We start from the raw sequence: 12,740 nt of genomic DNA, 5'->3' as shown, positions 1-12,740 counted from the left end.
TTTGCTAGAGTGGCAAATGGGCACAGCAGGTTTATTTACTTGACTTAAAAATATACAAAAAGGAAGAAAAATATTCAGTAGCTGATGGAACGTGCAGCACAAAGACTAAGTAAATGCTTATCACAAAAATATTTAATATGCATTATACAAATGAAAAACTTAGTTTATCTAGAGATTAGCAGTTAGAAGTAGCAGAATTTATAGCTTTACATAGCTATAACCAAGAAAACTAAGAACCAGAATGCAATGAAGATTTAGGTTACTTTCAGTTATCTGTATTCAACAACAGGTGTAGCAACCACTCTAATCATCCACTTGTAAATGCTTAAAATTTCCCCAAGTTTGCATGCTTTAAACAAACAAAACCCACAAATAACAGCAACAAAAAACTTGCAAAGTAAGCCTTGGTCTTCCATCTAGAAGTTACACTATAGAGATTTCTAGACAGAAGAAAAATAAGCATCATCACTGCATTCTTTGCATATCCTTTTATTATTGCTACTTATCTTCCTTGAGCCAAAGTATTAGCATTATTGGTCCTGATTTCTTCCCATTAAAAGCAAATAACTTTCCATGTACTGTATCTATACAAAAGGACAGAGCATATTAACAATTAATTTTGCTGACATACCTATGCATAAATAAGTATAGTCCAAAGACTAGTCTTTCCTCATTAAACATACACATAAAAAGCAATTTACGGATTTGGATGGTTGTTACAGTTTACTGAAACTTGAGGAGATTCAAAGCCAAAGAAGAAATTAGATACAGAAATTCTGTACTAGTTTTCTTACTAAAATAAATTACATACATGCAACTATTTTGTCAAAAAAATGAAGTATCTTTAAGTTGGCATTTCCTCCCCCCTTTTTGTCTGTAGCTATGCACTAGAAAAAATACTTCAAAACTGCCAAAGAACCCACTATATTTTAAGTAAATAATCCTAAAATTTATCACTCTGCCCACAGTAACAACAAAAAATACTGTGTGAAACAAGTCACATTTTTAATGGTTAAATACAGCTTTGTCTAGAACACATAGTACTTGGTAGCACAGGATTTACAGCACAGATGCTGATTAGCTATCTTGTTTCCCAGAAAAAGAAAATGGCTTGATTTTTTTTCTCTCCCCACAAAAATTATTGGCTCTAAAAGGTTTTATCAAAGTAACTGACACTTTGTTAGTTTAATTATCACAACTTATAAGCAAAGAATTTGTTAATATCTGAAAAGCCCCAAGATTTTGCCCCAATAATGTCATCTCAGTCCTTTTTCTGGAATATGTCTCAAGATAAAACAGATGTAAAAAATGCCACATGCATTCAAGACATTTAAAACAATTATAAAAATTTAATACCAATTTTGTAAATATAATGCACACACATTTTAACAGCTCTTAAAATCAATGGGGTCTTAAGCATTGTATATTTTAATTGGCAGCAATTTTTTTAATGATACATAAAATAACGTCACCCTTTACAAATAAATGGCATCTCAGAAATCCATGAAATACGGCAACTTTCTCAGAATTACAGGCTTTTACCCAAGATAGCCCAATATCTCATTTTACAGATGAGGAAAATGATAGCCCAAATAAGTATGTCCCCAACGTCATAAAATCAAGAGCAAAAAAGACAGGGAAGCCAGGTCTTCTGATTCCTAGTGATGATGCCCTTTCCATTACACAACCCAACGCTTGAAGTTAATGAGATGAAAAAATTACCTGGGTTTAACCAGACAGTTAACACACAGATATCTAATATAATCTCCCTCTCTATAAAAAACTTGTCACTTAGGAACCCTGTAGGTTTATGCTCTGAATCTGAAGAGAATGTCTGACTCAAAAACAACGACCACAAAAAAAAAAAAAAATCTAGCGTGTTTTTCTCTTTTGATAAGATGTATAATGAGCTACAGACACTTCAGAAATTAGCGCTTCCCTTAACGTAGAGATTTCATAGGATGCATCACAGTAAATCAGTATAATCTCACTTGCACCTCCCCCCACCCCCACGCCCCAGGAGAAAGACCCGCCAAGGGGAATTATTACCGCCCCCATCACCCCCAGCCTAAACTCAATAGTTAGAACAAGGCCATGGATTCATTTATCAGTACTAGAAACTTCGCACATCTTTTCCAGTCTACAAACTACAAATTCACAGGTGGTTGGTGTGTTTACATCTCTCCCCGGACGAAAAAAAACTAAAGGAACCCAGTGAATGTAGTGACACCCGCAGTTTGTTTGCAGGATTCGAGAGGAGGGACAGGAGGAGCCGAAGGAGAAGTACCCGAGAAAACGACACGTTATCTGGGCTCTGGGGGCCGCAGCACCGGGCGAAGACTGGCGCACGGGGGGCGTCGCGGAAGAGGCCGGTGGGCAGCGCGCTTCGGCACTCCCCTTCGCCCACCCTCTCCATTCCCCAAGTGGGAGGGCGATTAGAGGTGGGGACTGGACAGGCGGGGCGGAGACTGGGGGGGAGATCCGAGCCTCGGCCTCGGCTCCTTCCCTCAGCCGGCCGGGCGGGGGTGGCGGCTGGGCTCCGAGGCCGCGGGAGGCCATTTTAGCTGCGGAGCCGCCGAAAGCCCGGGCGGCCCTCCACGTCCCAACACCTCGGCCGTCCCTCGCTCCCGCCCCCACCGGGGGCCGCTGCCCGCCGCGGGGCCGGGCGGGGTGGGAGAGGCCGCGGGGCCCGGCCCGCCTCGGGCCGGGGCTCGGGGCCGCCGGGCGGGGGCCGGCGCGGGGGCGTCGTGTCGACGGGATCCGGGCGGAAGAGCGAGCAGGGGGGAAGAAGGGAGAGGGCGGGGAGCCGTTACCTATACTGGGCCGCAGCCGCCGCCGCCGCCGCCCCGCTGTGGGTGAATCCAAAGTAGTTGCCGGTCGCCATTTTGGCATCTTCCCCCAGCCGGCTGGGCACTGCGGCGGGCATGGAGAGTCGGGTCCCATGGCGGGAGGAGAGGTGCGGTGGGGCAAAGACGCCGAGGGAGGCAAGGGGAGAGAGAGAGGTGCTGTGAGAAGCCGCCCTCGCCGGGCCGGGATCGGGGCCGCGGCCGCGCCGCCTCCCCCTCCCGCCTCGCACTCCCTCACTCACTCGCACGCCCCGGTGGCGGCCGCCGCCTCCTCCCCGGAGCCAGCCCCAACCCCCGCGCCTCCCCGCGGCCCCGGGTCGGGGAAGGGGCCGGGCAGGGACCTCAGCGGGGTACATTATACTCACCATAGGTGAAAGAAACTACAGGGCATATGGGAATCATGGGCTCGGGCTGCTGCTGCTGAACTCTGAACTCTCACCCACTGCCTCCCTCCTCTGCCCCGCTCCTCCTCAGCGGAGAACAGACCGCCGCCTCCCGCCGCACTGCGCACGCGCCCCTCGCGCTCGGCACCCTGGGAGCTGTAGTCCCGGCCGCCTTCGCGGCTCCGGCTGGCGCGTGCCGGGCCTCGGCCGAGGCGGGCCTGGACGCCTTCAACGTGGTAGTGATAAGGCGCCGCAACAGGGGCTATAGAGGAGAGTGCCAGGAGCGCCTCGCCCTGCCTTGGGGGGGGATCAGGGAGAATGACCAGAGAGAGTGACGTCTGTTAGCCTTCTCTTTTCACTCTTTCACTTTTGCGTGTGCAATGTTCTCTACCTTTCAGTCCTTCTCTCTTGTGCACTTTTAATTAGAATTTGAGCTGGACTAATTTGCATGCTTCCTTATTTGCCTCATTCCTGCTTCTTGTTTCTAGTCTCATAACTGGGGAGGGAAAGACAGGGGAAGAGAGAAAAAGAATGCTAGTCTGTTGGGCTGGAAGCACACCCCCAAACACCCCTCCCGAACACCCTCTCCCCCACCTGCACCCACTCCTCGAGTCCTTCAACGTGTGTTGAGCAACGCCCCACCCCCACCCCCCGGCAGTGTCAGGCTAGGTCCTGGAGATATATCAACGAAGAAAATGAAGTCCCTTGCACACATGGAATTTACCTTCTGGGGAGGAAGAAGGAGGGTGTCAGATAATGACCAAATAGTGTAGGGGCTGGTGATTGCAGCTTTAAGAATAAAGCCTAGTAAAGATAGAGAGGAGGGAGTGCTGTTTTATGCAGGGTGTGGATACAGCAATCACCTGAGCTGAGCCTTAAAGGAAGTGAGGGAATAGCCTGGTAGATACCTGGAGGAAGGACAGGAAATAGAGGGCCCTAAAGCCGGAGTGCTCAAGAGCAGCAAGGAAGTTAGTGCTGCTGGAGTTGAGTGATAAGGAGACAGGATCTTCAGAAAGGTCCCTGGTAAGGATGCCAGATCTTTCATGGTAAGGACACAAGAATACTCTCCCTCATGCAAGCATTTCTTTCTTCCCTCTGCTTTCTCGCTGTTCTCTCTCTACTTTTCCAGTTCATTTCCAACCACTCTCTTTCCTCTTACAGTCCCTCTTCTTGTTGACTGCTTCCTTCCACCTTACCTCCCATCAATGCATAAGTGCTCCATTTCACCTCCTCCTCATCTTCTCCATGCCCATGCCCCAGACCCTCTGCTACTGGTCTCTCCTTAATGTTTATTTATTTACTTATTTATTTAAAAAAAATAACCATTTTTAAAAAAGTTTATTTAAGTAATCTCTACATCCAATGTGGGGCTTGAACTCATGATCCCAAGATCAAGAACAACACGCTCCTCCAACTGAGCCAGCCAGATACCCCTCCTAATATTTAACATGAGCATTAAAAAGAAATGCAAAGGGTGAATCAGAACTCACTCATGAAGTTTAGGGCTTTATCCCACCTTCTTATGCCGCAGCAGAAACAATACCTCAATTCTTACTTGTGCCAACCTGGCTCCCCCACACCTCCTACAAAGGTACTAGTTCTAAGAACCTGTCTGATTTATCCTCTTTTTCAAAAAAGAGAAAGTGCAGAACATTGGGGGGAAAAAAATCAATGTCATTGTTTTTGACAATACTGATTTTTTTTTTTTTAAGATTTTATTTATTTAACGGAGAGAGACACAGCGAGAGAGGGAACACAAGCAGGGGGAGTGGGAGAGGGAGAAGCAGGCTTCCCGTGGAGCAGGGAACCTGATGTGGGGCTCGATCTCAGAACCCTGGGATCATGATGTGATCCAAAGACAGACACTTAACGACTGGGCCACCCAGGCGCCCCAATACTGATGTTTCTCTAGGCAAAAGTTATTTGCAGTCCAAGTGTGTTGCTAGGAAAAAGTATCTCCTACACATAGGATATTAGAACCACATTTTAAAGGTAATTTGTCTTGAACTTCATGGAGCAATAAAACTTTTAAGGCACTGACTGTAACTGCTTTGATAAACTTGTACTATTAGTTACTAGGCTACTTGAATAAAACTGGAGGAGAAAAGACAGGTGTTAATCACCTGCCTAAGAAGATTATTTTTAGGCCAGTTTCCTGCTTGGCTGTTTGGCAGGCCTTTAGAGAATGGAAGAGGGCTGCCGGCACACCTCAGTGAGCAAGCAGGTAACTAGAAAGAGGAAGGTGTGCCTCTTCTCTTTGGTAACTGTTCCTAGAGTTCAGAGTAGGTGTGGCAATAGTGAAAATTGTTTACAACAGTGTACTCTTCAAAGAGGGAATCTGTAGGAAGGGCTCAACTTACCTTTGGCATGGGTTTATTTAAGGAAGGAGTTTGGGATGGGCTAAATCAAGAAGCCTTGGGTCCTTTTCCTGGGTATTTAGTAGTGGAATGGCCTGAACACATTATGTAATCTTTCTCAACCTGTATGACAAGAATAATAATAACATCTCCTCACAGGACTATGGTGGGGGTTAAATGAGGTAGCATTTCTACAAAACAACGCCAAGCACAGGGTATTTATGTAAAAAGAACTAGGTGGGATGATTGTGAATCCTTTCAAAATCTACCTTCTAGTAAGTGAATGCACTGTGCAAGTCACTCACCTAAAACCAAAAAGTAGGTGGCTCTGCCGTAGGAGGTTTTATGTCCTAGAGTGTACCCAGTCTAGCCAACATGGTAATATGTAGTCCTCTATACCAAGGTGGAAGACTTGACTGGAGGAAGCCAATTACAACATCCATTATCCTTCATGTCCAGAAATGGTTGGCATTGGAATACAAAAAATTACACTTAGCAGTCATTCTCCACACTTCAGCTAGAGTGATGGGTTCAAAATGCAAATCTGATCAAACTCTTCCATGCTTCCTCTCACTCTTAGGACAAAGCAAAACTCACATGGCTTACAGAGTCCTGTGCAGTCAGGCCTACCAGCCTTTTCCAGCATCTTCCTCCTTCTTCCCTTCATTCCAGCCACCTTGGCCTCTTATTTACCATGCTCCCTCCCACCACAGGGCTTTGCAAGTTCTGCCTGACTAGAATGTTCTTCAATCCTCTCTTCACCTAGTTAACCCTCATGCTTCAAGATCTCCACTCAGTCAATTGCTCCTCAGCCTTCCCTGACCCCTTGATCCATCAGACCCTTTTTATGCTCTCAGAGCCCCAGGCATCCCTGTTAATAATGATTAACATTATTTCTGCCATCAAACTACAGCTTGATGAAGGCAGGGTGCCAATATCGGGTGCCTGGTGATAGGCACCCAGTAAGTACTTACTGAATAAATGAACCAGGCAGTGCACAGCTTAATCTTTGATGATTCAGAAGGCAGTTTCAGGAACCTGTAATGCCTCAGGGTCATCATTAAGACTTCAATTAGCATCTGAGGGCAAATGAGAAAACGTTAATTGGCAGACCCATTAACCACAAGGTGGAGCTAGCCTGAGAAGGCCTGTCCCTAAGCTCACCCCAAATACATCTAGTCACCTTTAGTCACACCTTTGAGTCGAGACCTGGTATCCTGAAAGGCCTTGTTAAAACGCAAACCTGTCAGCCAGAAACGATAGCAATATTAGCTATTCTACATACCAAGAGAATATGACATGGGGAATGAGGGCTTGGTCTCTGAAGCTGGACATTTGGCTTCAAATCTCAGCTCCCATTAACTGGTAGGGCTTTAACAACTTCCTAGAGGTAAAGATCTTAGATCAATGCAGGGTTCATTGCAAGTACTGTGAATGTTGGTTGGTTATTCTAACCATCACCCATTCTTGCGCAACCAGAGATGAAGCCAAAGGATGGATTGGGGTTTTTTGGTAGGGGAAGGGGAAGATCAAGCCCACAATGGCACAGAATGGGCGGGACTGGGATAGGGAAGGGGGCACAGAGGATCATAGGGACGCATGCAAGAGGAGGCAAGGGGCAAACTGCTGCTGCGTCATTATTTCCCTGAGACCCCAGGGAGGGAGCATGAAGGCCAGGAAACTCACGTGGAACCTGTGATGGTCTCCCAGGATAATTACAGTCATTGCATTTGGGGATAATAAAGAAAGAACAGGAAATGAGGCTCTAGCTCTGGGCATGATTTGGGCAGGCTGAGACTCCAGGCATTCTGGGACCTTACCAACATAGGCAGATGGTGCTGGGAGGGGAGAGCGTGTGGAAGACAACAGAGTCAGGCTAGGGAGCTGACCTAGCTGTCACACTGGCTCTTAAGGGCCAAATGGGTAGGACAATGTTCACGATTCAAAGGGAAAGTTCTAATTTTATTTTGATTTTTTTTTAAAGATTTTATTTATTTGACAGAGAGAGAGAGAGCGAGCACAAGCAGGGGGGGCGGCAGAAGCAGGCTCCCCACTGAGCAGGGAGCCTGATGTGGGGCTCAATCCCAGGACCCCGGGATCATGAACTGAGCCAAAGGCAGATGCTTAACTGACTGAGCCACCCAGGCACCCTGGGAAAGTTCTGATTTTAATCAAGAAAACTTTAACTGGGGGCGCCTGGGTGGTTCAGTGGGTTAAGCATCTGCCTTCAGCTCAGGTAATGATCCCAGTGTCCTGGGATCGAACCCCGCATCGGGCTCCCTGCTCAGTGCGAAGCCTGCTTCTCCCTCTCCCACTCCCCCTGCTTGTGTTTCTGCTCTCACTATCTCTCTCTCTGTCAAATAAATAAATAAAATCTTAAAAGAAAAGAAAAGAAAACATTAACTGAAGGATGTACTCCAGGTGGTGGTGTGATGGTGAAAGACCAGGAAGCATTCCCCTCTGAATTCTTCCGTTCCCCCCTCCCTTTCTCCTTCTCTCCCTTCCCCTCTACTCTCCTCCCTTCTCTCGGAGGAATAACTGTGTAGTCTAGGAGATGTGCTGTAGTAAGGATATTCTTCAGAATCCAGTTGAAGTTCTTTCTTGAGTTTTTGGCCAATGGATGGTGGATGGTGGATAAATGGATGGAGACATGAAGGACTTTGAAAGAATTAAGGAGCAAACTGAGAACCATAGTCCAAGGTCAGCCACTAGGGTAATCCACAGAGGTAAAATGCGTCCTTGATAAACACAGTGACACCTACTGGTGCAAATGGGGGTTTAGCACAAAGATGATGTATTTCATCTCTGTAAGAGAGTTTGTGATATAGTGGTTTCTTCTAGGAGTAGGTTTTGTGGATTCAAATCCTACCTGCACCATATACCAGTTGTGTAGGCCAAGGACCAGTTCTATAGCCTCTCTGAGACTCAGTTTCTTCAGGAACTCATAACACCTAGTTCATATGGTTGTTATAGACATTAAATGAATTAATATAAATAAAGTTCTTAGAACATTGCTTGGCACATAGCAAGTGCTCAGTGCAATCCTTTTGGTTACCACAAAGACTGAATAGATATTAGCAATGTCTCTGGGAGTAAAGGATCTTTTGGCACAGATAGTCCCTGATCTCTGTCACCCTGTTACACTAAATTTTTTCAATTAAATTTTTTAATTGAAATATAATTCATTTACCATAAGACTCACCCTTTCAAAGCATTCAGTTCAGTGGTTTTTAATATATTCATAAAATTGTGCAACTCTCACCACTGACTAATATCAGACCATTTTCATGACCCCATTAACAAATCCTGAACCCATTAGCAGTCATTCCCCATGCCCTGTTCCTCCGAGTCCCTTGCAACCACTAACCTATTTTCTGTCTTTATGGATTTGTCTATACTGGACATTTAATGTAAATGGAATCATATAACATATAGCTTTTTGTATCTGGCTCCTTTCACTCAGTCTAATGTTTTCAAGTTTCCTTTATGTTATAGCATGTATTGGTACTTCATTCCTTGTTATGACTGAATAATACTCCATAGTTTGGATATACCCCATCTTGTTTATCATTCATAAGCTGATGGACATTTGGGTTGTTTCCACTGTTTGCCTATGAAGAACAATGCTACTATGAACATTTGTGATGGCTAATTTTATGTGTCAACTTGACTGAGCCAAGGGTAGCTGGTAAAACATTATTTCTGGGGGTGTCTGTGAGGGTGTCTTTAGAAGAGATTAGCATTTGAATCAGTAGACTAAATAAAGATGCCCTCACTTATATAAGTGGGCATCATCCAATCTGACAAGGCCCTGACTAGAACAAAAGGGCAGAGGAATGGGGAGTCTGTTCTCTCTGCTTGAGCTGAGACATTCATCTTCTCTTGCCCTGGGACTTAGAGCTCCTGGTTCTTGGGCCTCTCAGCTCCAACAGGGACTTACACTATTGGTTCTGATTCTCAGGCCTTCAGACTTGGACTAAATTTCGTTACCAGCTTTCCTGGTTCTCTAGCTTGCAGATAGCTGATCGAGAGACTTCTTGGCCTCCATAACAGTGTGAGCCAATTCTTATAATAAATATCCTCTTATATATATCACTGTATATTGGTTCTGTTTTTCTGGAGAACCCTGACTAATACAAAATTTCGCATTGACATGTTTTCAGTTCTCCTGAGTGCAATTTCTGGTATACACACACACAAAAAAACTTTCTAAATGTCTCAAGTTCTCTTTCTCTGCACAGCCACTGCCCTAGTTTTGTCTCTTGCCAAGGCCATTCAACAGCCTACTAATTGGTCTTTCTAAGGATCTAATCCTCTCAATCCCATTCTCCACATAATTATCAAAGGATCTAAGTTTGAAAAAATAACAGTAATAATAGTAAGAACAACTATGTACATTACAATAATTCATTCTTTTAAAAAAAATCTGAGGTAGAGGGATGCCTGGGTGGCTCAGTCGGTTAAGCGCCTGCCTTCGGCTCAGGTCATGATCCCAGGGTCCTGGGATCGAGTCCTGCATCAGGCTCCCTGCTCAGCAGGGAGCCTGCTTCTCCCTCCCTCTGCCTGCCACTCCCCCTGCTTGTGCTTGCTCTCTCTCTCTCTCTCTCTGACAAATAAATAAAATATTTTTAAAAATCTTGAGGTAGAGACTATTACGCTTATCCCATTTAGAGATAAAACTGAGTTCACAAAGCTGGTAAATGCCAGAGGCAGGATTTAAATCTAACACCAACCTGATTCCAGAATGCCTAACCTCTATGACATACCACCTTCCTGAAACACCTCTGGCCAACACGGCACTACCCTGCTGAGGACCTTACAAAGATTTCCACTTGCCTAAAATAAAAACATGGCCTATTACTTATTGTACATGACTATATCTCATTCGTAAATTCCTGGAGTATTTGTATTATCAACTCTCTAATTTACTCTGAAGCATCCCATACTTTGCATTTCCTCACATACATCAGACTTGTCATTTCTTGTTCAATGTCTTTCTTTCCCCCAGGAGAGAATGTAGTAAGTGCCACAGAGTCAGGAACCATGTCTGTTTTATCCACTGTTAAATTCCCAATGTCTAGGACAATGGCAAGAACATAGTAGACACTTGATAGCTATTTGTGGGATGAACGAGAATAGTTCTGTGTTCTTCATCTCTTGAGGACAATGGCTTTATGATATGTATCTTTGGTATCTCCCTCCACTCTCCTCCAACTCCCACCTGGCACAGTACTAGGCACATAAGAAAATGCCAACCTGTTTTAGTCCTCCTAGCTCCCTTGACATTTTAGCACAGGTTATCTGCTGCCAAGTCTCAGCACCATTGTTGTAAGGGTTTCTTTGTGTCAGTAACACATTCTGAGGAATCGGAAGAACATGCAGAATTCAAAATAGCCATGAAGAATAACTATTTAGGGGCTTGGAGAAGGGTTCTAAGCCAGGCTGTGATCTCATTTAGAGATTGATATGAAATTAACGAGTGATGCTGAAGGGCATATTGGTGACAGAAACTAAATTTTTAATGTTGTTTAATTTAAATACCCATATATGGCTAATGACTACCATATTGGAATAGTACAGCACTAGAATCAGATGACCTGGGTTCAAATCCTGACTCCACTTTGTGACTGGCCAATTTATTCAACCTCTTTGTGCCTGCTCTCCTCATCTATAAAATGGGGAAAATAATAATAAGACTCATGTCATAAGTTTGGTGTGAGGATTAAGTGACTACATACACACTTCAAGCTAGCACTGGGGTGGCTTGGAAAAGAGGTCAACTGACATACAAAAAATGGGTCATCTGGTCCACCTGATTAATAGAGTGCTGCCTCTGCTGGGAACACCCTTTTGTGGACATTTACATGGTGTATTAGTTTCCTATTGCTACTATAACAAATACTACAAACTTCTTGACCTGCAACCACACACATCATCTTACAATTCTGTAGTTCAGAAAACTTACTGGGCTAAAATGAAAGTGTCAACAGGGATGCATACCTTTAGAAGGCTCTAGAGGAGATTCCATTTCCTTGCCTTTTCCAGCTTCTAGAGGTTACCCACATTACCTGGCTCATGGCCCCTTCCTTCATCTTCAAAGCCAGCAGCAGAGCATCTTCAAATCTCTATCTGACTCTGACACTCCTGTCTTCCTCTTTTAAGGACCCTTGTGATTATATTAGGCCCACCTGAAAAATCCAGGATAATCTCCTCATCTCAAGATCCTTACATAATCACACTTGCAAGTTTGTTTGGCTGTGTAAGAGAACATAGATTTGGGGACCATTATTCTGCCTACCACACATGGGATATGGACATTTTCACATTCAGTGACCATTCTGAAAGGTCCATCCAGGTATCTCTCCCCTGGATCTTCCGGTCACCATCTTCTAGGCTTGTTCTTTCTCAAGTCCCTGCTCAGCTGGCCAAGTTACTAGCCAGTGCTCATTAATAAATATAGATCCATGCTCAGTCTATCTTTACTTACACATGAAGTAGATAATAAGGTATACACCCTAAATCCTGCCCTTTGGGAGGATTTTCCTTTACTACTATATTTCAGGGCTACCCTGACTGGGGCGGTAGGACAAAATCGTCCAATTCTAGCTGGAACCAGTATAGCATGCAGATTGATCAATGATTCTTCCACATTTGCCTCTTTCATTAACGGATCATAGGGAATTCCTGGTGAAGCTAAGGATGGCTGAAGGAAGAGAAGGCAAAGTACTAGGAGCAGTTACAGGAGAATCCTGGGCCGCCTGGTTGTGATGGTGTATTTGTGCCTCTGGATTGCTCCAGCCTGGTCTCATACATATACCACTTCTATTTTGGAATGCTGCTATATGTGTTTAATTTTACAGTTTGGTGGATAAGATAATACCCAATTCATGATGGACAGTTCTCATAGGTACTTGGTGTCGGGTCCAGAAGCCTCCCAGGCTAGAAGTAAATTTTTAGTAAATTTCAGTCATTTCATTGGTTCTAATCTGCCATAGATTGTAAAAGCAGCAAAGAAAATAACTCTGCCAATAATAATTGTAAGACAACATTGATTATAATTATTATGTATTCATTCCAAGTTCAGAGATATTAAAATGTGAAAAACAACAACAACCCACAAACCATACATCTTAGAATCAGTAAAATAAGATACC

At 44.5% G+C, this 12,740-nt stretch overlaps 1 protein-coding gene across 2 annotated transcripts in view; it reads right to left on the bottom strand.

The window, feature by feature from the left end:
- Positions 1 to 3,301, bottom strand: part of ZFR (zinc finger RNA binding protein) — an 81,467-nt gene extending 78,166 nt beyond the window's left edge. For both annotated transcript variants that reach the window (XM_044917175.1, XM_021700461.1), the window contains exons 1-2: positions 3,212 to 3,301; positions 2,814 to 2,913 (exon numbers count right to left, since the gene is read on the bottom strand). In XM_044917175.1, the coding sequence (XP_044773110.1) occupies positions 2,814 to 2,913; positions 3,212 to 3,248 (137 nt within the window). In that variant the 5' untranslated portion in view covers positions 3,249 to 3,301. The remainder of the gene's footprint in view (positions 1 to 2,813; positions 2,914 to 3,211) is intronic.
- Positions 3,302 to 12,740: the final 9,439 nt, after the last annotated feature.

The sequence above is a fragment of the Neomonachus schauinslandi genome, chromosome 7, assembly GCF_002201575.2.
Source record: "Neomonachus schauinslandi chromosome 7, ASM220157v2, whole genome shotgun sequence".
Taxonomy (NCBI): Eukaryota; Metazoa; Chordata; class Mammalia; order Carnivora; family Phocidae; genus Neomonachus; species Neomonachus schauinslandi.
Note: the sequence above shows the minus strand (reverse complement) of the source record. Positions and strands in the feature narration are given on the sequence as shown.